General features: G+C 42.6%; 1 protein-coding gene across 6 annotated transcripts; it reads left to right on the top strand.

Annotated features, from left to right (window-relative positions):
* Window positions 1-1783: 1783 nt before the first annotated feature.
* XAF1 (XIAP associated factor 1) lies at window positions 1784-14980 on the top strand. Of its 6 annotated transcripts, none has more exons than XM_039886448.1 (10): window positions 1785-2046; window positions 2593-2840; window positions 2922-3050; window positions 3437-3572; window positions 4173-4229; window positions 4589-4784; window positions 6028-6113; window positions 12054-12395; window positions 14299-14371; window positions 14530-14980. In XM_039886448.1, the coding sequence occupies exons 4-9, from the start codon at window positions 3540-3542 to the stop codon at window positions 14353-14355; spliced, it is 771 nt and encodes a 256-aa protein (XP_039742382.1). In that variant the 5' UTR covers window positions 1785-2046; window positions 2593-2840; window positions 2922-3050; window positions 3437-3539; the 3' UTR covers window positions 14356-14371; window positions 14530-14980. The 6 variants fall into 6 exon arrangements, with proteins under 6 accessions (XP_039742379.1, XP_039742382.1, XP_039742380.1 ...); XM_039886449.1 differs by having other exon boundaries at window positions 2006-2046; window positions 2765-2840; XM_039886446.1 differs by lacking the exon at window positions 2922-3050.
* Window positions 14981-16876: the final 1896 nt, after the last annotated feature.

Raw genomic sequence — 16876 nt, 5'->3', positions numbered from 1 at the left:
ATTTCCAGAATTTTCCAGGTGAAATTCATCTGCCCCCGTCCTCTTCTTCTTCAGATGAGAAAGCCAAGGGCCACAGCTCAAGTCACAGTGCTGGCTCTGGAACTCAGAACCAGCCTTTTCCTCCTACACCAGTCACTCTCAACTTCTCTGCACATTAGAATCACCTAGGACCTTTCAAAAACTCCAAAATCCCAGCCACATGCCAGACCAGTGAAATCATACTCTCTGGAGCTGGGCAGGCATTTGTGGTTTTCTGTAAGTTCACTAAGCAATTCCAATGTGTGGATAAGTTTGGAAGCTACTGTCCTCCCACCCCGGCACCAAGAACCACAATAAATGGCCAGGCCCCAGGCTAAGTGCTTTGAGTAAATACCCATCTTGCCACAGTGATCCCTTTTTGATTTCTGACAGTCTGAACATCAGGACCAACTTCTTAATGTATGAGTGAAAAGCTGCTATGTATTTGTCAGCTATTTTAAAGTGATGTACATGATGTGCTCACTAAAGTTAAAATAAATTAAAATGCTTAGACAAATGTTCAAAACCACAATCGAAATTCTCTAACTACACATTAATATCTTCACTGTGTTTATAAACAATAAAGGTGAATGTTGAAGCTAATTAAAGATGGGTTTGATTTTTTTCTGAATAAAATTCCAGGAAAGAGAAATATGCATTAGATCTCCTAAAATTTTTTAACATAAAGTATATGATATCCAAGTGTTTCTAATGGAGTTACGATTATTTGCAAATTTTTCAATTCTCACTGAGCAATTAGATAACCTCTTTTACCATTTTTATTTATCTACTAGGTGCACCCTGCTTCTCCCTGTGGAAAGAACTCAAGTAGACATAACAATGTTCTATATTCACTCGATTCAATAATGTACATATAATTTTGGACATGTGTTGCTTTTAACGGAACTTGATGTCTTTGACTCTCAGATCTTTGGGTTAATGAGTCTAGTCATTGATAACCGTCTGGGTTGTGGACTCCCTTCAAGTGTCTGCTAAAAACATTGGCTCTTCCTTGGGAACAGGCACATACTCACATCAAAGCGATTTTGCGCACAATTTCTGGGAGTACCTGGATACCTAAAGTCCCCTTGGTCCCCAGTCGAGTCCAAAAAAAGGAGGAAACAGAAGCCCAAAAGGCTAAGGTGACTCAAGCTGCCACTTAATTATACTCTCAGGATTCGAATGAACTCCAATCTACCGACCCTATGGCCATTCCAGGATAAACAAGCCAAGGGCCGCTTTGCCTGGTTCAAAGCCTAATTCTACTGCCTATTAGCTATGCAATGTGCAAGCTACAACACCCTCTCAGTCCCTTGGTTTCTTTGTCTGGAGACGGGGATGATGAAAACAGAACCTTCCTCACTTGCCTGTCACCTTGTTACTGTTATAGTGGCATTTGCTACAATTATTTACAAGTGAGAGAAAAAGCACTGTGATGTGGCCCAAAGCCTGCAGTCCTGGGACACACCACTCTGCATCTCCAGTTCCTCCTGGACCCCGTTTTCAAAGTCATCACCAACCAGGGCTAAGGTAGGACACCGGAAGTCCAGGAGCTAGCTGCTCTCAAAAGAACAGTCTTTAAGTTCAACAAGGCAAACCACCTCTCTCAGGCAGAGGAAGGACCAGTGACAAGAGGAGGATGGAGGGGATGGAGAGATTCAGATGCTGTGAAGCCAGCCTGGGAGAGGGGTGGGGCTGCTGCATGGGGGAGGCCTGACCTAATTTAGGTCCCACCCTCGGGGTAGTAGAAACAGTTGGTGACTACAGTAAAGGTGACAGTACAGGCCAAGGGAGGAAGCGGGGGAAGGCTGGGCTGGCCACGCTACAGAAGGGCTTTCTGGGAGTGTCCAGCCACAGGAACCTTCAAGCAGCCCTGGCTGCGAGTTCTGAAAAACTCCTCCTTCCCTGAAGCCGTGGGCTGGGCTGTCATTGGATTGCTTTCAGTTTTGTTTCTGCAAGAAACGAAACTTGACAAGAAGACTCCGGAGACCAGAGCATGGAGGGAGCCTTCAAGGTGTGCAGGAACTGGTAAGGAGCTGCTTCTCTAGTGGTGACCTGAGGTTCCCTAGTGAGAGGAGCAGACAGAATATGACAGTTTCTGAAATGAGGAGAAAAGGAAGGACAAGGTGGGTACTGTGGCTCCCTAGGCAGGGAAGGCTTAAACTCAGTAGATCTCTGAGATAATGGGATAAGAAGTGGTTAGCATTACCGTACATCACTGAAACTTGCTCCTTCCACCTGCCCCCCAAGATAGGCTAGATTTTCTGGGATAATCCTAAAGCCAAAAAGCCAGGCTAATTGTACCTGCTGGGCTACTCATACTTATCAGACCTCGGGTCCTAATTCAGGGTTCTGATCATATGACCTTCACACCAGCCCAAGACTATTCCTCACTCATCTTGAGAAGGAGCTGTGGGGTGAGATAAGAGAGACTTAGCAAGGGTCAGGATTACACCTCTAACTCAGGGGAAACTGGCCATTGAAGGGCCTCGCTCTCAAAGCTCCCCACCTGTGGGAACCAGGGGACATCCTGCCCAGAGATCTTTGCTCCATTCATACCCTCCTGGCTCTCAGGTGTATGAACCAGCTCAGGAGAAAGAGCTGAGGGGACAGGACAAAGAGAACTGGGAAAGTGAAGTGAAAGCGCCTCCTTTCACTTCAGTCAGCTCTGCTGTGAGCAAGAGCTGGTCAAAGAGAAAGGAGGCATTTCTCCGTGGTAAGGAGTGTTAAGAAATACCCTGCCCAGGAACCGGAAGACTCAGAAGCTTGTGTTCCTTGGGATCTCCAAGAAAGGACTCAGGGCCTCTCTGTGGGATACACAGGTGAGCCTGGAGGCAGGGGATGGGTGGATGGCTTCTCACTCTGAAACACAGAGATTCTGAAAGTTGGCACTGCCCTTACAGGAAGTGTGGGTATGCCAGAGCTGGGTGCCCAACCAGCTGTGGGCCAAGCAGAGGAACACTTGAAAACAAGACAAAATATTTGAAAGAATCTGATATTTGTAATTTCATCTTTTAAACAGCTCTACTGAGGTAAAATTGACATTAATTGCCTTTATGGTACATTTTTAAAGAGTACCCTTTGACACATGTGTATACCCATGAAACCATCACCACAATCAGGATAATGAGCCTATCTATCACGCTAAAAGTTTTCTAGTGCCCCTTTGTAATCTTTCTCTCCCACTTCTGCTAGCTGGGGCAATATAAGAGTGCTATAGAGTATCCTTACACTTATTTTATGGTTTTGCATTTCTGATATGGGATCAACATGGGGAAGGAAGATAGGTGGCATCATCATCACATTTTCAGTGCTTGAGGCCTCGAAAGATCTTAACCCAGCAACCCTGGATGTGAAATATGGCTCCACATTTTATACCATGAAATAAGCCTGTTTTTCTTCTCACTTGATCCTGCAGCAAAAGAAGTGTGGCCTCTGCCCACTTGGTTCTTCATGAGGCCTACTGTCAGCTGTTTCTGGTCCGCTGCCCGGAGTGCAAGGAACCCGTCTTACAGGAGAAGATGGACGAGCACTGCAAGAATGGGCACCAGCAGGTGAGGCAGCCAAAGGAGGGAGGGAAGTGAGAGCCCTGGGAGGCGAGGCAGAGTCTGGTCCTTGCTGAAACAACTGGCTTGGTTGCCATGGGCAAGTCATTTAGCCTGGGCCCCCCTCTGTCAAGTGGACATGATAATTCTCATACTAAACTGCCTTTCTCATACTAAACTGAGTCTACCCCTAGTTTTCTCATTCCCCACTCTTTCCCTACAGGCTTATGGGTTTGGGCGAGGCAAGGGGTCTGTTTCAGAAAAGGCTAAATGTTCTTTTGAGATTTGTGAAAAGGAGAAGCAGGAAAGAGATGCTCTAGAAGGCAGTCATGGTCAAGATCAGTCTAAGGCTGACTTTTTTTTCCTACGCTTTCATGTCAATCCCTTCTTGGGCCCCTCGTTTATCTTTCTGGAGATCCTCAAGCTCAGACATCTGTTTCAACTCAAAGGGTCTTTCAAATACTTCTTGAACACGAGGCTGGTACCACAGGGTGACTGAGGTAACCTCTAGGAGCTCACAGACCCAAACCTGCAACATGCGAGCCAAGGCAGACATTGAGGAAGGCCGCAGGTGTTGGTTGGGACCTGAGTTGCTCTCTCTGTGTTTAGGTCGGGTGTGCGATGTGCCAGCAGAGCATGCAGAAGCACTTGCTGGAGTCTCATGAGGTGAGAGTTGAGTGTGATTCATCCTTTACAGCCAAGCAGCCAACCTGGGAGGAGGGAAGGGGAAGGAGCCGCCAATAATATATTTCCACCTGACCTCTCACCTCGCCCAAGTAGGTTTGGCGAAGAGTGGCGAACTAGCTGACCATGGGGACATAGAGCCTCTTGTCTCCCCAGATGCTGGCCAGAAGGGCTTGCCATGGTCCATGAGCCCAAGAGAGCTCAAATTCTCTGAAGAGAGTCCCTATTCTGGCCCTTTCCATTTGCTTCCTTATTGGCTTCCATCCCCTAAGTAAACAAGCTCATATCCATCCCAACTGGGCTGCAGTGGCTACAGGCCCATCCCGCCTGCCTCTCTGCAGGCCACAGAATGCCAGGAGCGCCCTGTGGAGTGTCAGTTCTGTGAGTCGGCTGTGCGCCTCAGCATGCTGGAAATCCATGAGCACCACTGTGGCAACCGGACAGAGCTCTGCCCAGACTGTGGCCAGCTCATCATGCTCCCAATGCTGGCCAAGCACAGAGATGTGTGCCAGAGTGAGCAAGCCCAGCTCGAGAGAGGTGAGCAATGCAGGCTGAGGAGGAAAAGGGAAGCCTCAAGGAAAGGGAGCCTCTCCTGGGTGGGATGCAAGGAATGTAGGTGTTCAATAGGACAGATGACGTATGTGTATGACAGAAGTGCAAGTCTCAAATTCATTTGGCCATTCTAGTTCTAGACCATGTACTAGAGAGGACTTCTTGTGTGTCTGCTATGGGCTTCAAACGGCTGGTCCAAGGAGACCAAGAGGCAGGACGTGGGGGCCTGGGAGCCACACAGATGGGTGCAGAGGCAACGGGGGCCCTACAAAATAGGAGGCTTCCTTGGAACTCCTCCAGTACAATCCCAGCCTGGCAGAGATCCACCTGTATCCTCTTACAGATGAGAAATACATGCACAGAATAAATCAGGGGCTTGCTAGAGGCAAAAATAAAGCAGGACACCCAAGTTTCCCGACACCAAAGCTAGAGCTTTTTCTATCAGCAGCTGTACACCAAAGGAAATCAGCTGTAGCTCCTGACCTTTGGACTTACATGGTGGCTTCCTGGTATCTTTTCATGTTCTCTGGACCTAGTTACCTCTTTAAGAGGTGTATTGACAGAAGACACAAGCCTCAATATAACAGATCTTCTGTTTGACTTCACTGATTGTTTTATTAATATGGTAACATGTGAAGAGAGCCTGAAACCCCTTGGACGTGAATCTCTCCTAGTAAACAATCGATCCAAGGTCAAAACTGGCAAAGGAAAATCTGGAATGCTTGAGAGTCAAGTACATTTCCTTCATTCCAGAATGGCTGGGCTTTAGCACAATCTTACTTCAAAATAACTTCATCAACACAATACAGCTTCAACAAGACAACACAGCACAATACAATCAGCAAAGATACGTACCATAACACCTAGTTTGATCCCAGAGCTCAGAAACTTGGTGAAGTGAAAGAGCAGTCAGATTGAATGGGACTGGCATCTGTGGTAATGGCTCCTTTCTTCCCCTTAGAAACCAGTCCTTCTCCAGGGAAATGTTTCTTCATCATGGTCATGTGCTGCTCTGAGTGAACCTCTATGGCCATAAAGGAAATGATGTGGATTATTTGGCCAAATCTTGCCTATGGGTCCAAGGACACTATCAATGCAGGACACTCATGGCCAGGCAGGCTGAGGACAGTGCATACTTATGACTACAGGCCATGTATGCAGTTGTGGGACAGCTGGGCTATTATTGTCAAGGGCAATCATTTTTGGTGTTGTTTCTGTGTTTATTCAGGGAAGAGAATTTCAGCTTCTGAAAGAAATAGCTACTGTCATTATTGCAACAAAATGATCCCAGGAAATGAGTATTTACACCATGTGGTGAGTAGTAATTAGTCATTTTCTAATGTTGCTCATACTTGTCCATGTTCCAAAAAGTGTGGAATGAAAGGTAGATTCAATTTTACATAGCGTGGATATTAGAGGGTCTTGTATTTATTTTTGCTTTGCTCAAACTGTGAATTGCTTTAGGCTAACTTATCATATATAATTGGTCTCCATTTGTGCCAACTCTTCCAAGAATCTCCCTGACCAGACCAGCTATCCCTGATCACCTCTGAACATCAACCATCAGGGCCTGGACATTGCAATTTGGTCCCCAATAGAGTCTGCCTTATAATTTTCTGTATCTTGTCTATTAGACTGTGAGTTCCTTCGCAAAAGTGAATGACTTTCTTCATCTTCCCACAATAAAGCTGATCTCAGCGCTGGGTACCAAAGGAGAACTCTGTAGAGGTGCAATGACATGATTGGTTGGTTGATTTTGCCTAGGAACATGCACAGACTCTTCCCTCCATAGCTCTAAGCACCTTTTGGTGCTTCAGCTGTGTCGAGTCACTTCCCTTTTTTGCAGGATGGAGCATTTTCTCTCTGGGAAAATTTACCAAGGCTTATCTCCAAGGAACTCATCTCCTTCTTGAACAGAGAGCTATTTTTCCTTTCTTAGCCCCTCAATTCAGAGAACTTTAAATATCAGAACTAAAGAAATCTTAGGACGATTTAGATCTTTTTGTTTATTGTAGTAAAATACACATAACATAAACTCATCATTAATATTTAATACATTCACAAGATCGTGCACCATCTCTTCCGTCTAGCTCCAGAACATTTTCACCGCCCCAAAGAGAAACCTGTACCCTTAAGTAGTCACTCCCTTCTTCTCCCTCTCTCCAGCCCCTGGCAACCACTAATCTGCTTTCTGTCTCTATGGATTTGGCTATTCTGGACTTTCCATATAAGGGGAATCATATAATATGTAGTCTTATGTGATTGGCTTCTCTTAGCATAATGTTTTCAAGGTGCATCCATATTGTAGCATGTGTCAGTGCTTCATCCTTGTATGGCCTTTATGATCATACCACCCTTTGTTTATCTATTCATCCATCGAAGGACATTTGGGTCATTTCCACCTTTCAGCTCCTTGCTTTTTGAAGTGTAGGCTGTGGGCCAACAGCATCAGCAACACCTGGGAACTTGTTAGAAATACAGAATCTCAGGCCCTCCCCCTAGAAATGCCAAATCAGAATATGCAGTTTCACAACATCCATTGTGATTTGAGTTTGCGAAGCATTGAACCCGGCCAAGTGCTTCTCAGCCTTAGCTGCACACTGAAATCTCCTGTGTTTTCCTTAATACTGATGCTTATCCTGTTACATAAGTGGTCCATGTCTTTCCTTTGAATCAGAAGATACTTGGTGAGCATCAAAGCAAGAGTGGAGCTGACTACTCCCCTTCAAAATCTCCAGACTGGACACTTAAACACTTACTTGAAGCTCTAATAAACATTGTACTGGATTTATGGTCAGAAACCCTAAATTTTAGTTCTGCTCTGCCACTTACTGACTGTGTAGTTTCCCTGAGCATCTTTTTTCTTTTGAGGAAAATGGGGATAATGATTTGTCTGTTTCTTCATTAAAAGACCACTCACCACGTAAATTTCCAGTACCAGTACACACACACACACACACACAGGCACATACACACTTCCTTCCCACTTGTTAATCATAAAGGAGCTTTCTATGTTCCTTTCTTAATCTGACTGGTACACTACATCCCATCTTTTCTGTTTACACAAGGTCATTGCTCCAGCGCTCCAGTAACTCTCCCTTCTCTCTCCTACAACAAGGAGAGGTGAAATCAGCTGCACATGTAGGCAGCAACAGTCTCAAACTGTCCACTCCAGTATGTTCTAACATTTGGTTCGATACGCTTTTAAAGGGGTACTATTAACAAATATTTACATTGATAGTACAATCTTTGGCTCTGCATGGAAAACATTCTCGCTTTTTTTTTTTTTAATTTGCAAATTAGGGACTGAAATCACTTACACCAGGTGGTTTTATGGTTCTCAGACTTTCATATTATATTAACATGACCCAAAAACAGGAAGGAAAAAAAAATACTTCTCTTGCTTTAACTTCCTGCCAGACACCATCTTCTTTCTTTGTTCCCCTTTGTGGCAAAATGTTTGAACAAGTTGTCTCCAGTCACCGTCTCCATTTCTTCTTCGCCCATTCTTACACCCACTCCAATCTGGCTTTTGTGTCTGCATCCCCCACTCCTCCAACAACAACAAAAAAAACCTGCTCTTGTGAAAATCATTAATGACCTTCACATTGCTAAATCCAACTGTCAGTTCTCCGTCCTCAATTTTTGAGGAGACCACTGTTCATCACTCCCTCTTCTTCAATTCGCTATTCAGTTCACTTTTTTAATTCACCTCTTTCTTAGCTTCTAGAATATTATACTATTCTGGTTTTCAATTACCTCACTGGTCTCTCTTTCTCTTGCTCCCCAACCACTTAATTTGGGAGTCCTAGAGTTCATTTCCTGTGTTTTTCTCTACTTATACTCAATGCCTCAATTATTTCATCAAATCTTGTGATTTTTAAAAATGCCTTATATAGACAGACACTTCCAAATCTATATCCCATTCTAGACTTTTCTCACAAACTCCAGACTCATATATCACTGCCTACTCCGCAGCCTCATTTTATAAACAACCTATTTAAAATTGTTACCCCTCCCCATCCCACATTTACCATCCCCCTTGCCTTTCTCTACTATTTCCTTTTGCATAGCACTTATCGACTTCTAACATATTATCTAATTTATTTCTTTATTAAGCCCTTGTTAATTGTCTCCTACCGCCCCAGTTAAAGAACAAGCTCCACTTGCTCGCCTTCATGCTAACTGCTCCCAAGTCACAAATACTCTACTTTCTAATTCTTTTAGCTATTTCTTCTGGCATTTAGTTCCATATTTCTAAAGTATGTTCTCAAACTGCTAATGCTTTTTTTTCCCCAATTTTTTACATTATCCATTAATTCATAAGGATTTAAGGATATGGATTTTGCTTTATTACACCACTTATCCTACACACACCTCCAAGTTTCTTCTCTCTATCCTCCCAATTTATTGATATCACCCATTTTGGTTAAATTAACAATCGATATTATATTACAACCATGTAAATATTATATTATTATGACCAAGTAAATATTATATATGGCTATGCCACACAAACTGCAATTACATTTGCTTTCTTCTACAACTTTTTGTTTTCTCTGGAGTTAATAATGGCTTTAATTTTTCATATGCTTCACTCTCTAGGTACCTATCACTAAGTCATCCCTAAAACTTTCTATCAGATCTGAAAATTCCCCCTTCAGTACAATCAAACACATCAGATATTCTATTTATTTCATTTTCGGGGCATGTGGCTCCCCAGGCCTGATGAGTAGCTTTCATTCTGAAAATTTCTTCCACTATCTCCCGTGTTGGAGTTGTTCCCTAAATTTTAGGTTCAGATCTTTTTCTTTCTTGTTTTACTCTTTCTTTGGTGGAACATATCCTTGAATAGTTTCTTGAGAAGTAAAGCATGGGAGGCTAACTTTTTTAGATCTTATATGTCTGAAAATGATAGCTTGGATGGCTATAGAATCTATCTACCATCTTAATTTCTTAAATGATATTACAAAAATTTTCAACAAATATAAAAGTAAGGAGCAAATATTTTAAAAATCCCATATATTCATCACTCAGATATATCAATCATCAAAAGTTTTCAACATTTACTTCATCTGTCTTTTTTCCTTTCTTTTTTGTTTTTTCTAAAGTATTTTAAAGCAAATTGAAGATATCCTGTTCATTTCATTCATCGTTCTTTAATATCCATCTTAAAAATAGTCAATTTCTTAACTACAATGCCTTTATTATTCTCAACAGTAGTAACAATAATTCTTTTCTACTATCTTTTTGAGGCCTTCCACTTACCATGCTCATTCATTACTGCTGCTGCTACTTTCTCCTCTCTTACCTTCTATTGAATTAAGCAATTTTTCTTCATTTTCTTTCTCCTTTTCTACTCATTTGGCAATTTTTCATTCTATTTCTATATTTACTATCCTTAACATTTTAATATGAATACCTGACTTCATAAAGTCTAAAATTAATCATATTCTCTGCCCTCTTACAAACAATACGTGGATTTGAGCATATGTTAACTCTGATCCTCTAGTCCCACCATATATGTAAATGCTGCCAGAATAATTTAGTTCCGTCTTGTTTTCATACTATCCCTCCTTTGTCATTATTATTTTGTCGTCTTATGCAACTCATGCCTGCTTGGATATACTCACATGTTTACCTTTTTCTTTGCTCACATCCTTTCTTGAATCCCAAGCTTGCTTTCTCAGGAAGATTTTTCTCTTCCTGAAATACACTTTTCAGTTCCTTCAGCAAGAAAACTGTGAGTAGCAAATCTTTAGTTGCCTGAATATGTACTACTTCTTTCCGCATTCTTCAATAGTTTAGCTGGATATCAAGTTATAGGTTAACAGTTACTTTCTCTTAGCATTTTGAAAATTATTCCACCATCTTCCCACCTCTGATTGCTGTTGATAATCTTTCCATGTAATTCTCTGCTTTCTGTGTAATTGTCATTTTTTTGTAGACCTTTATCTTTGGTTGATTTCAAGATCCTCTTTGCCTTTGATCGTCTGTGATTTCACCACAATGCAGCTAAGGATTTATTTTTACTCATACTGCTCAGAACGATGTTCTCAAATGTGGTGGCTTTTTTTTTTCTCTCTCTTTTTCTTCAGGATTTCTCCTGTTGAATCTAAAGATTTATGTTCTTAATCAGTTGAGAAAAAGTCTCGGCTCTAATCCCTTTGGATCCCCATTGGTGCCTAACTCTCCTATGTTCTCCCAGTTGTTCCTGTAGAACACAATGGGTGTATATTAGGCCTTCTCAGTCTAACTTCATGTCTCCTAGGATGTTTCACACTTTTTCCATTTCTCTCTCCTATATTCTGGTAATTTCATCCATTGAGTTTTCATTTCTATCTCTATCACTCATTCAAATTTGCCTACTCTTTGTTCATAGAATCTTATTCTTTTCTCTTGTTTTATTCACTTTTAATTAATTTTACTCTTCTATCCTATAGTTCTCTTATCTGAATATCTTGGAGACTAATCCTGCTGTTGGTTGTGTCTATGACTCTTACGCAAGGTAAATTGCTTCCTTGTGTATTTGTAAGTTCTAATTGTGATTTTTCTATTTGGTGGGACACTTATCTGTGAGAATCTTGTATGACCTAGTTTGAAGATATGTACCTGCCAGAGGGATTTCGTTATTGCTTCTGCCATACATCCCAATATTTATGTGAATTCTTCTGCTTGGATATTCCCAGACCATGAGGCTAATGTAAATCTGAGCCCCAGATATAAGAATGGGCCTGTGATTTTGAGTTTTCAGGAGTGTCAATTTTTCTTCCCCACGCTCAAATTCCAGCTCAAGGTAGACAAGCTCCCTTGCCACTTATCTTTTCCAATTAGCATATTCTTTTCTCTTAGACACCATACTTTAGCCTTCATTGTTCTCAGCTTTATGCATGGAAAGGGAAGTCATACTTCCAATTGCCCACAGTATGTGAATGGGATTCTTCTATCATCCAAGCCCTTAGTTGCAAGATTGACCACACATTTCCTCCCAAAGTGTCATGTACTTAACAGGTCGGGTCTCTATTCCTGGAACATGGAGCTTGCCTGCTTGCTTGCTTGCTTGCTTGCTCATTCAATTGATTGGTTGGTTGCTTTCTTAAAAAGTCAGCTCAACTTAAATGAATGTTTGTCATATTTTATCAAGCATTTCTAAGTGTTTGTAGTGGAAAGTTTTCAGGTTATCTAATCTATTGTGGTGTCCAACCATTAAAGCCAAAGTCATTTTTAAATCTGATATATTACTCACAATTGCAGGATAAATGTCGTACAATATCAAAGTCTGCAAAATATCTTCCAGTTGGAGAGCCAAGCATTTCTCCTCCACCCCTTCCAAGTCAGGCTGCTGAAGATCAAACTTTCATAGCAGAAAAAGATGTCCGTCCAAAGATGAAAAATATAAACAGATTTCCTCTTCTTCTTGAAAATTCAACAAAGCAAGCATCAGATGGCACAAATAAAACCATGGATCTGCCTTTGAAGTCAGAGCACAAGCCTTGGGTCGCCTCTACTACAGAAGATGAGGCAGTCTATGACATTCTGAAGAGATGTTCTCAGTGTGGTATCCTGCTTCCCCTGCCGACACTGGACCAGCATCAGGTACCCAGCCTCTGTTTTCTCCTTACGTGGCTATCAACCATCTGGACAGGGCTTAGAGAAATCCAAGCCCTGCAGGATGTTCCCATACACTGCCACTGGGAAGGCTCTTCCTTATCTCCCCCTTCTCTGTGTGTCCAAATGCACTCTATCGTAGCATTTACCACCTGGTTTGTTTGTATAATCTCCCAGAGTCTGGGCCACCTTTGAAGGAAGGGCCAGATCTTTCATCTCTGTGTCTTCAGTTCCTGGCCCAAGGGCTGACCGCAGCAAATGCTCCAAAACTGTCGAGTTAAATGAATGAAGTTGAGGGCATACAGTCTAGCTCTCTCATGGTAGAGATAAGGCAACTGAGGCCCAGACAACAGAGCCTTGGTCAAGATCCTAAACCAGTTGGTGTACCACCTCCAGCAAATCAAGGTGTACTTCTAGCAGATCAGGATTTTCAGCCTCGATATCCTGACTTTTACACTCTAGATTATTTTCTAGTGATAACAAAATTTAGCATTAGAGGTAGTTAATTATATGCCAGCTACAATGCAAAGGTCTTTACAAATGGTTACTCTACATTACAAACAATAGGCAGGTATTTTATCCCCATTTTATAGATAAAGAAAATAGAAAGAAAGACCGAGTAGCTTCCCCAGGGTTATACAATTATGTCACAGAATCCAGCCTGGGATCCACATGTATATAGTTCCAAAGTTAATGCTCTTAAGCTCCAGACAGAATGCTTCACTTAAAAAAAAAAAAAAAAACCTCTTATTATTTTTTTGTTTTTCAAAACACAAAAGTACTAGATTTTGTTGCAACCAGCTGATACAATACCATACAAAGAAATATAGAGGCAAAGCTAATCCTCCTCACTCTCACCCCAGCTCCTCCGCAGTCCCATGCCCTGAGATAACGTCAGTAGCCTGGTGGGTGTCTTTTCAAAACTTTACCTTTTCTCACACAAACCTGAACCAGCCTATACAGGGTTTGAATTTTTTCTTTTCCCCACACATTATTTTCCTGTACTCATTACTCTGCCATTTGTCTTTTTCACTTAATCTATGATGCACACTCCTTACAAAAAAAAGTAGACCCAGATCTTATTTGTGTAACTTCTTTATGCATCTATATATGCACATAATCATATAATTTTGCAAGTATGGATGAATTTCATTCTTGCTGGGGGTGTTATTACAGCCGTAATTTCTTGCCTCCCATAATGTGTTGTTTCCTTCCATACTTTCCTCTATCTTTATATAACAGGGTTGATGAATTTAGCAAATGGAAACATATTACTTAGAGAAGAATAACTACAAACTAACTGCATGGGACATACTTATACTAAAAAAAACTCTTCTTTTCTCTAAAATTAATATTTAACTGGACATTCCAGTATTTCATCTGGCAACCCTATTATATAACCACATACAAACATACACATTTGGAGTCCAGTTATAAACATTTCTTTGCATCTTAATGTTATTTTTTTCCAGGGCCTTAACTATTTTTTTCAATTACAGTTGACATTCTATATTATTTTGTATTAGTTTCAGGTGTGCGGCATATAGTGGTTAGACATTTACGCAATTTGCATCTTAATGCTATGATTCAGCAATACCTGAGGACATCCTTCCAAGTCAAATGATATGACTCTTTCTTTTTTAATGGCTGCATAAGAGTCCTTGGCATGGGTGTTCTCTAATCTGTCCCTCCACCCCGCTGATGATAGCAGGCCTCTAGTAAACACTGTCCCAAGCCCCCCATAGGCCTCTCCTGGCTCACTGGGCTTCATGCCTTTTCTCTGCAATCTGTAGCTCCGTGTTCCTGCTCCTGGAACTGGGGATAGCAATATCCAGAGACTGGCACTTCTCACTTTAAACTCATCAAACTTTTTTTATATCCATTTCTTTAGGAGAAATGTCGGTGGTTAACTTCATTTAAAGAAAAACATATGAGAAACTCCAGCTAGATTTGAAGAAGAAAAGGTACTACAGATTCATAAAATTTCATTTTAATGCTGGTTTTCCTGATTACTTTCTGTGGTAGTCCTTACTTGTGAGAAGAGATAGGTTTTATTCCTTGGATTTCCTTCCTATGGGAGAAAAGGTTTGGATTTTAACTGTTTTTCTTTTTTTTTGAACAGAGATGCTGATTTGCCCAAGATCTACAGATAAACTAGTTAGAGAAAAGCCTCCAGTCCTTCTGCCCGAGAATGCCGATAAAACATCTGAGGCCCATAGCCTGGACAACTTGGGGACCCCAAATTCATCTATTTTACGTTCCCATTAGCAATATATGAGAAATCAAGTTTCCCCACATTCCCTGGCCAGCATTTGCTATTGTCATTGTCATTTTTTTTCTAACTTTAGCTATTCTAACAGGTATGTGGTCATATCTTACTGTAGTTTCAAATTGCAGTTCTCCAAAGTCTAAAAATGTTGAACATCTTTTCACTTGCTTATTTGTCATCTGAAATGTCTGTTCATGTCTTCTGCCCATTTTCTAAATGGACCGTTTGTTTTTTTACTGTTGACTTTTGAGATTATATGTGTATATATATGGTCCCCGAAGAATAAAAACTATCCTCCCTGGAAGCTTTTCCTTCATCTTTCTTTTAAATTCCTCACTGGTTTTCTTCCAGGGCAAGGGATGGCAGCAGCTAGGACAGCAGAGTGAGGCAGTGCTCAAGGAAAGGGGAGGACAAAAAGGAAGAAGGAGAGGGAAGGAGAGAAGTAAGGCTGGGTGACAGGCAAGGGCTGCATAAATGTCACTGGTGTGGGTGTTCTCTAATTCGTCCATCCACACCCCTGATGATGACAAGCCTCTATTAAACATTGTCCCAAGCCTCCCATAGACCCCTCTTAGCTCACTGGTGAAGCCCAAAGGGATACCTTTGACAGCTGTTGGGAGAGCAGCCTGGAGAAGCCTAAAGATGCAGCCTGCAAACAATACACCTCTACCTGTCTGCCCAGCTTTTAGGGAGACCTCTTAGGGCACAAGCCCCTGCCTGGGATGGAAAGGCCAAGGAAAGTGGGTGAGTTAGGTGCTCTCTATCCTCTCCCAACTTGAAAGGTGGGTCAGTTCTCAAGCTTTGTCACGTTGGGTGAGTCAGGTTTGCTTGGAGGCCCTGTCTAAGGGAAGAGTGGAAGCCAGGACAGAGCATATGACAGTGGATTCTGATTGGGCAAGCTGGGTCTTTCTGGATGCAACAGAACCCTGGGGCTGGGTCAGGACAGGAAAGGCAGTGCACTGATTGGGCCTGAGCCCCAAATTCAGGACAAAATCTCTCCCTTGCACTAAGAGCGAAGGGCAGGAGACATGCCTATTCTAACCTGCGCAGACCGAGCCTCCTGCCTCCCAGCCCCTGGCTGGGCGCTTTCCTGGACTGTTTGCGCTGACACCGCTCTAGCTCTCTACAGGTACACTCTACTGACCTGGCAACCCCAGGTTTGGGCCCCTAAGCCCAGTGGGGATGAACAGAGCCCTTCAGGTGGCAGCGCGTCACAAAGGCAGCCCGCGGCTTAGCATTTAATCTCTTCGAGAGTAAGACGCAGCCCCAGGAGGTCACGGAGTTGGCGTCGGAGCAGAGAGGTGCACGCGGAGCAGGCAGGCGCTCTCGCGGTCCCTGCAGCCCAATCACCCGGCAGCCAGAGCGGGGTGCGGCCGGCGTGCAGGTAAGGGTAGCCCGGGAATGAGCCGGGGAATGCGCCGGGACCCGCGCAGGTGAGCAGTCCTTCTCCACGAAGCTTCCCAGAGGTGGAAGGAAATCCTTAGGTCTCCTTCCCAGGTGGGCAGCTCTAATAAGGTAGACCAAGACTAGATTTGAGTTCTTAAAAGTGGGTTCAAATCCACATCCCCACTTACTACTTTATCTCATTGGGAGACTTTCTTAACCATCTGACATCTCCGTTTCCGCATTCGTAAAATGGGTGCGTTCATACCTTCGCTATAGGGATGTTGTAGAAGTGCTTTGGCACCAACTTACCGACAGCAGCAAGCACTTGTATAGCATTCACTATGTGCCAGGCACTGTTCTGGTACTTTCCATATATTAGCTCATTTAATCCTCCTGACACTAGGAGAAAGGTACTGTTATTACCCCTATTTACATATGTGGAGACTGAGGTACAAAGAAATTAATTAGCCTAAGGTCACACATAGCAATTGACAGAACCAGGATCCGACCCACTAATGATCCAAGCTACTCCGCCGCTCACTGGTGAGGTCTTTGGGGGAGGGGAGGGTGTTCCCAGAATTTACAGATGACTTTTGGACCACTTGCAACAACCTTCCCAGCATACCACATATGTTCTTTTAAACACACCCTATGGCCTAAAGAGTCTGATAATTTTTCTGACCAGTGACTTTGTTAGGGAGAAGGGTTTCTTTAGCTCTCTAATTGGTTTTGCTTTTCTTGAGTACATTTTAGGCACCTTACTTCAGGTTAAGTGCTGTGGAGGCCCCTAGCCTCAGGCAGTCTATATATGGCA

Source organism: Pteropus medius, unplaced genomic scaffold, assembly GCF_902729225.1.
Source record: "Pteropus medius unplaced genomic scaffold, Ma_sr-lr_union100, whole genome shotgun sequence".
NCBI classification, from domain to species: Eukaryota; Metazoa; Chordata; class Mammalia; order Chiroptera; family Pteropodidae; genus Pteropus; species Pteropus medius.
Note: the sequence above shows the minus strand (reverse complement) of the source record. Positions and strands in the feature narration are given on the sequence as shown.

Excerpts from the sequence above, each read along its gene's own strand:
- XAF1 (XM_039886444.1), top strand. The coding sequence starts at position 2,107 with ATGACAGTTTCTGAAATGAGGAGAAAAGGAAGGACAAG. Across the intron at positions 3,573-4,172 it reads GCAAGAATGGGCACCAGCAG|GTCGGGTGTGCGATGTGCCA; the intron begins GTGAGGCAGCCA and ends CTCTGTGTTTAG. Across the intron at positions 12,396-14,298 it reads CGACACTGGACCAGCATCAG|GAGAAATGTCGGTGGTTAAC; the intron begins GTACCCAGCCTC and ends CCATTTCTTTAG.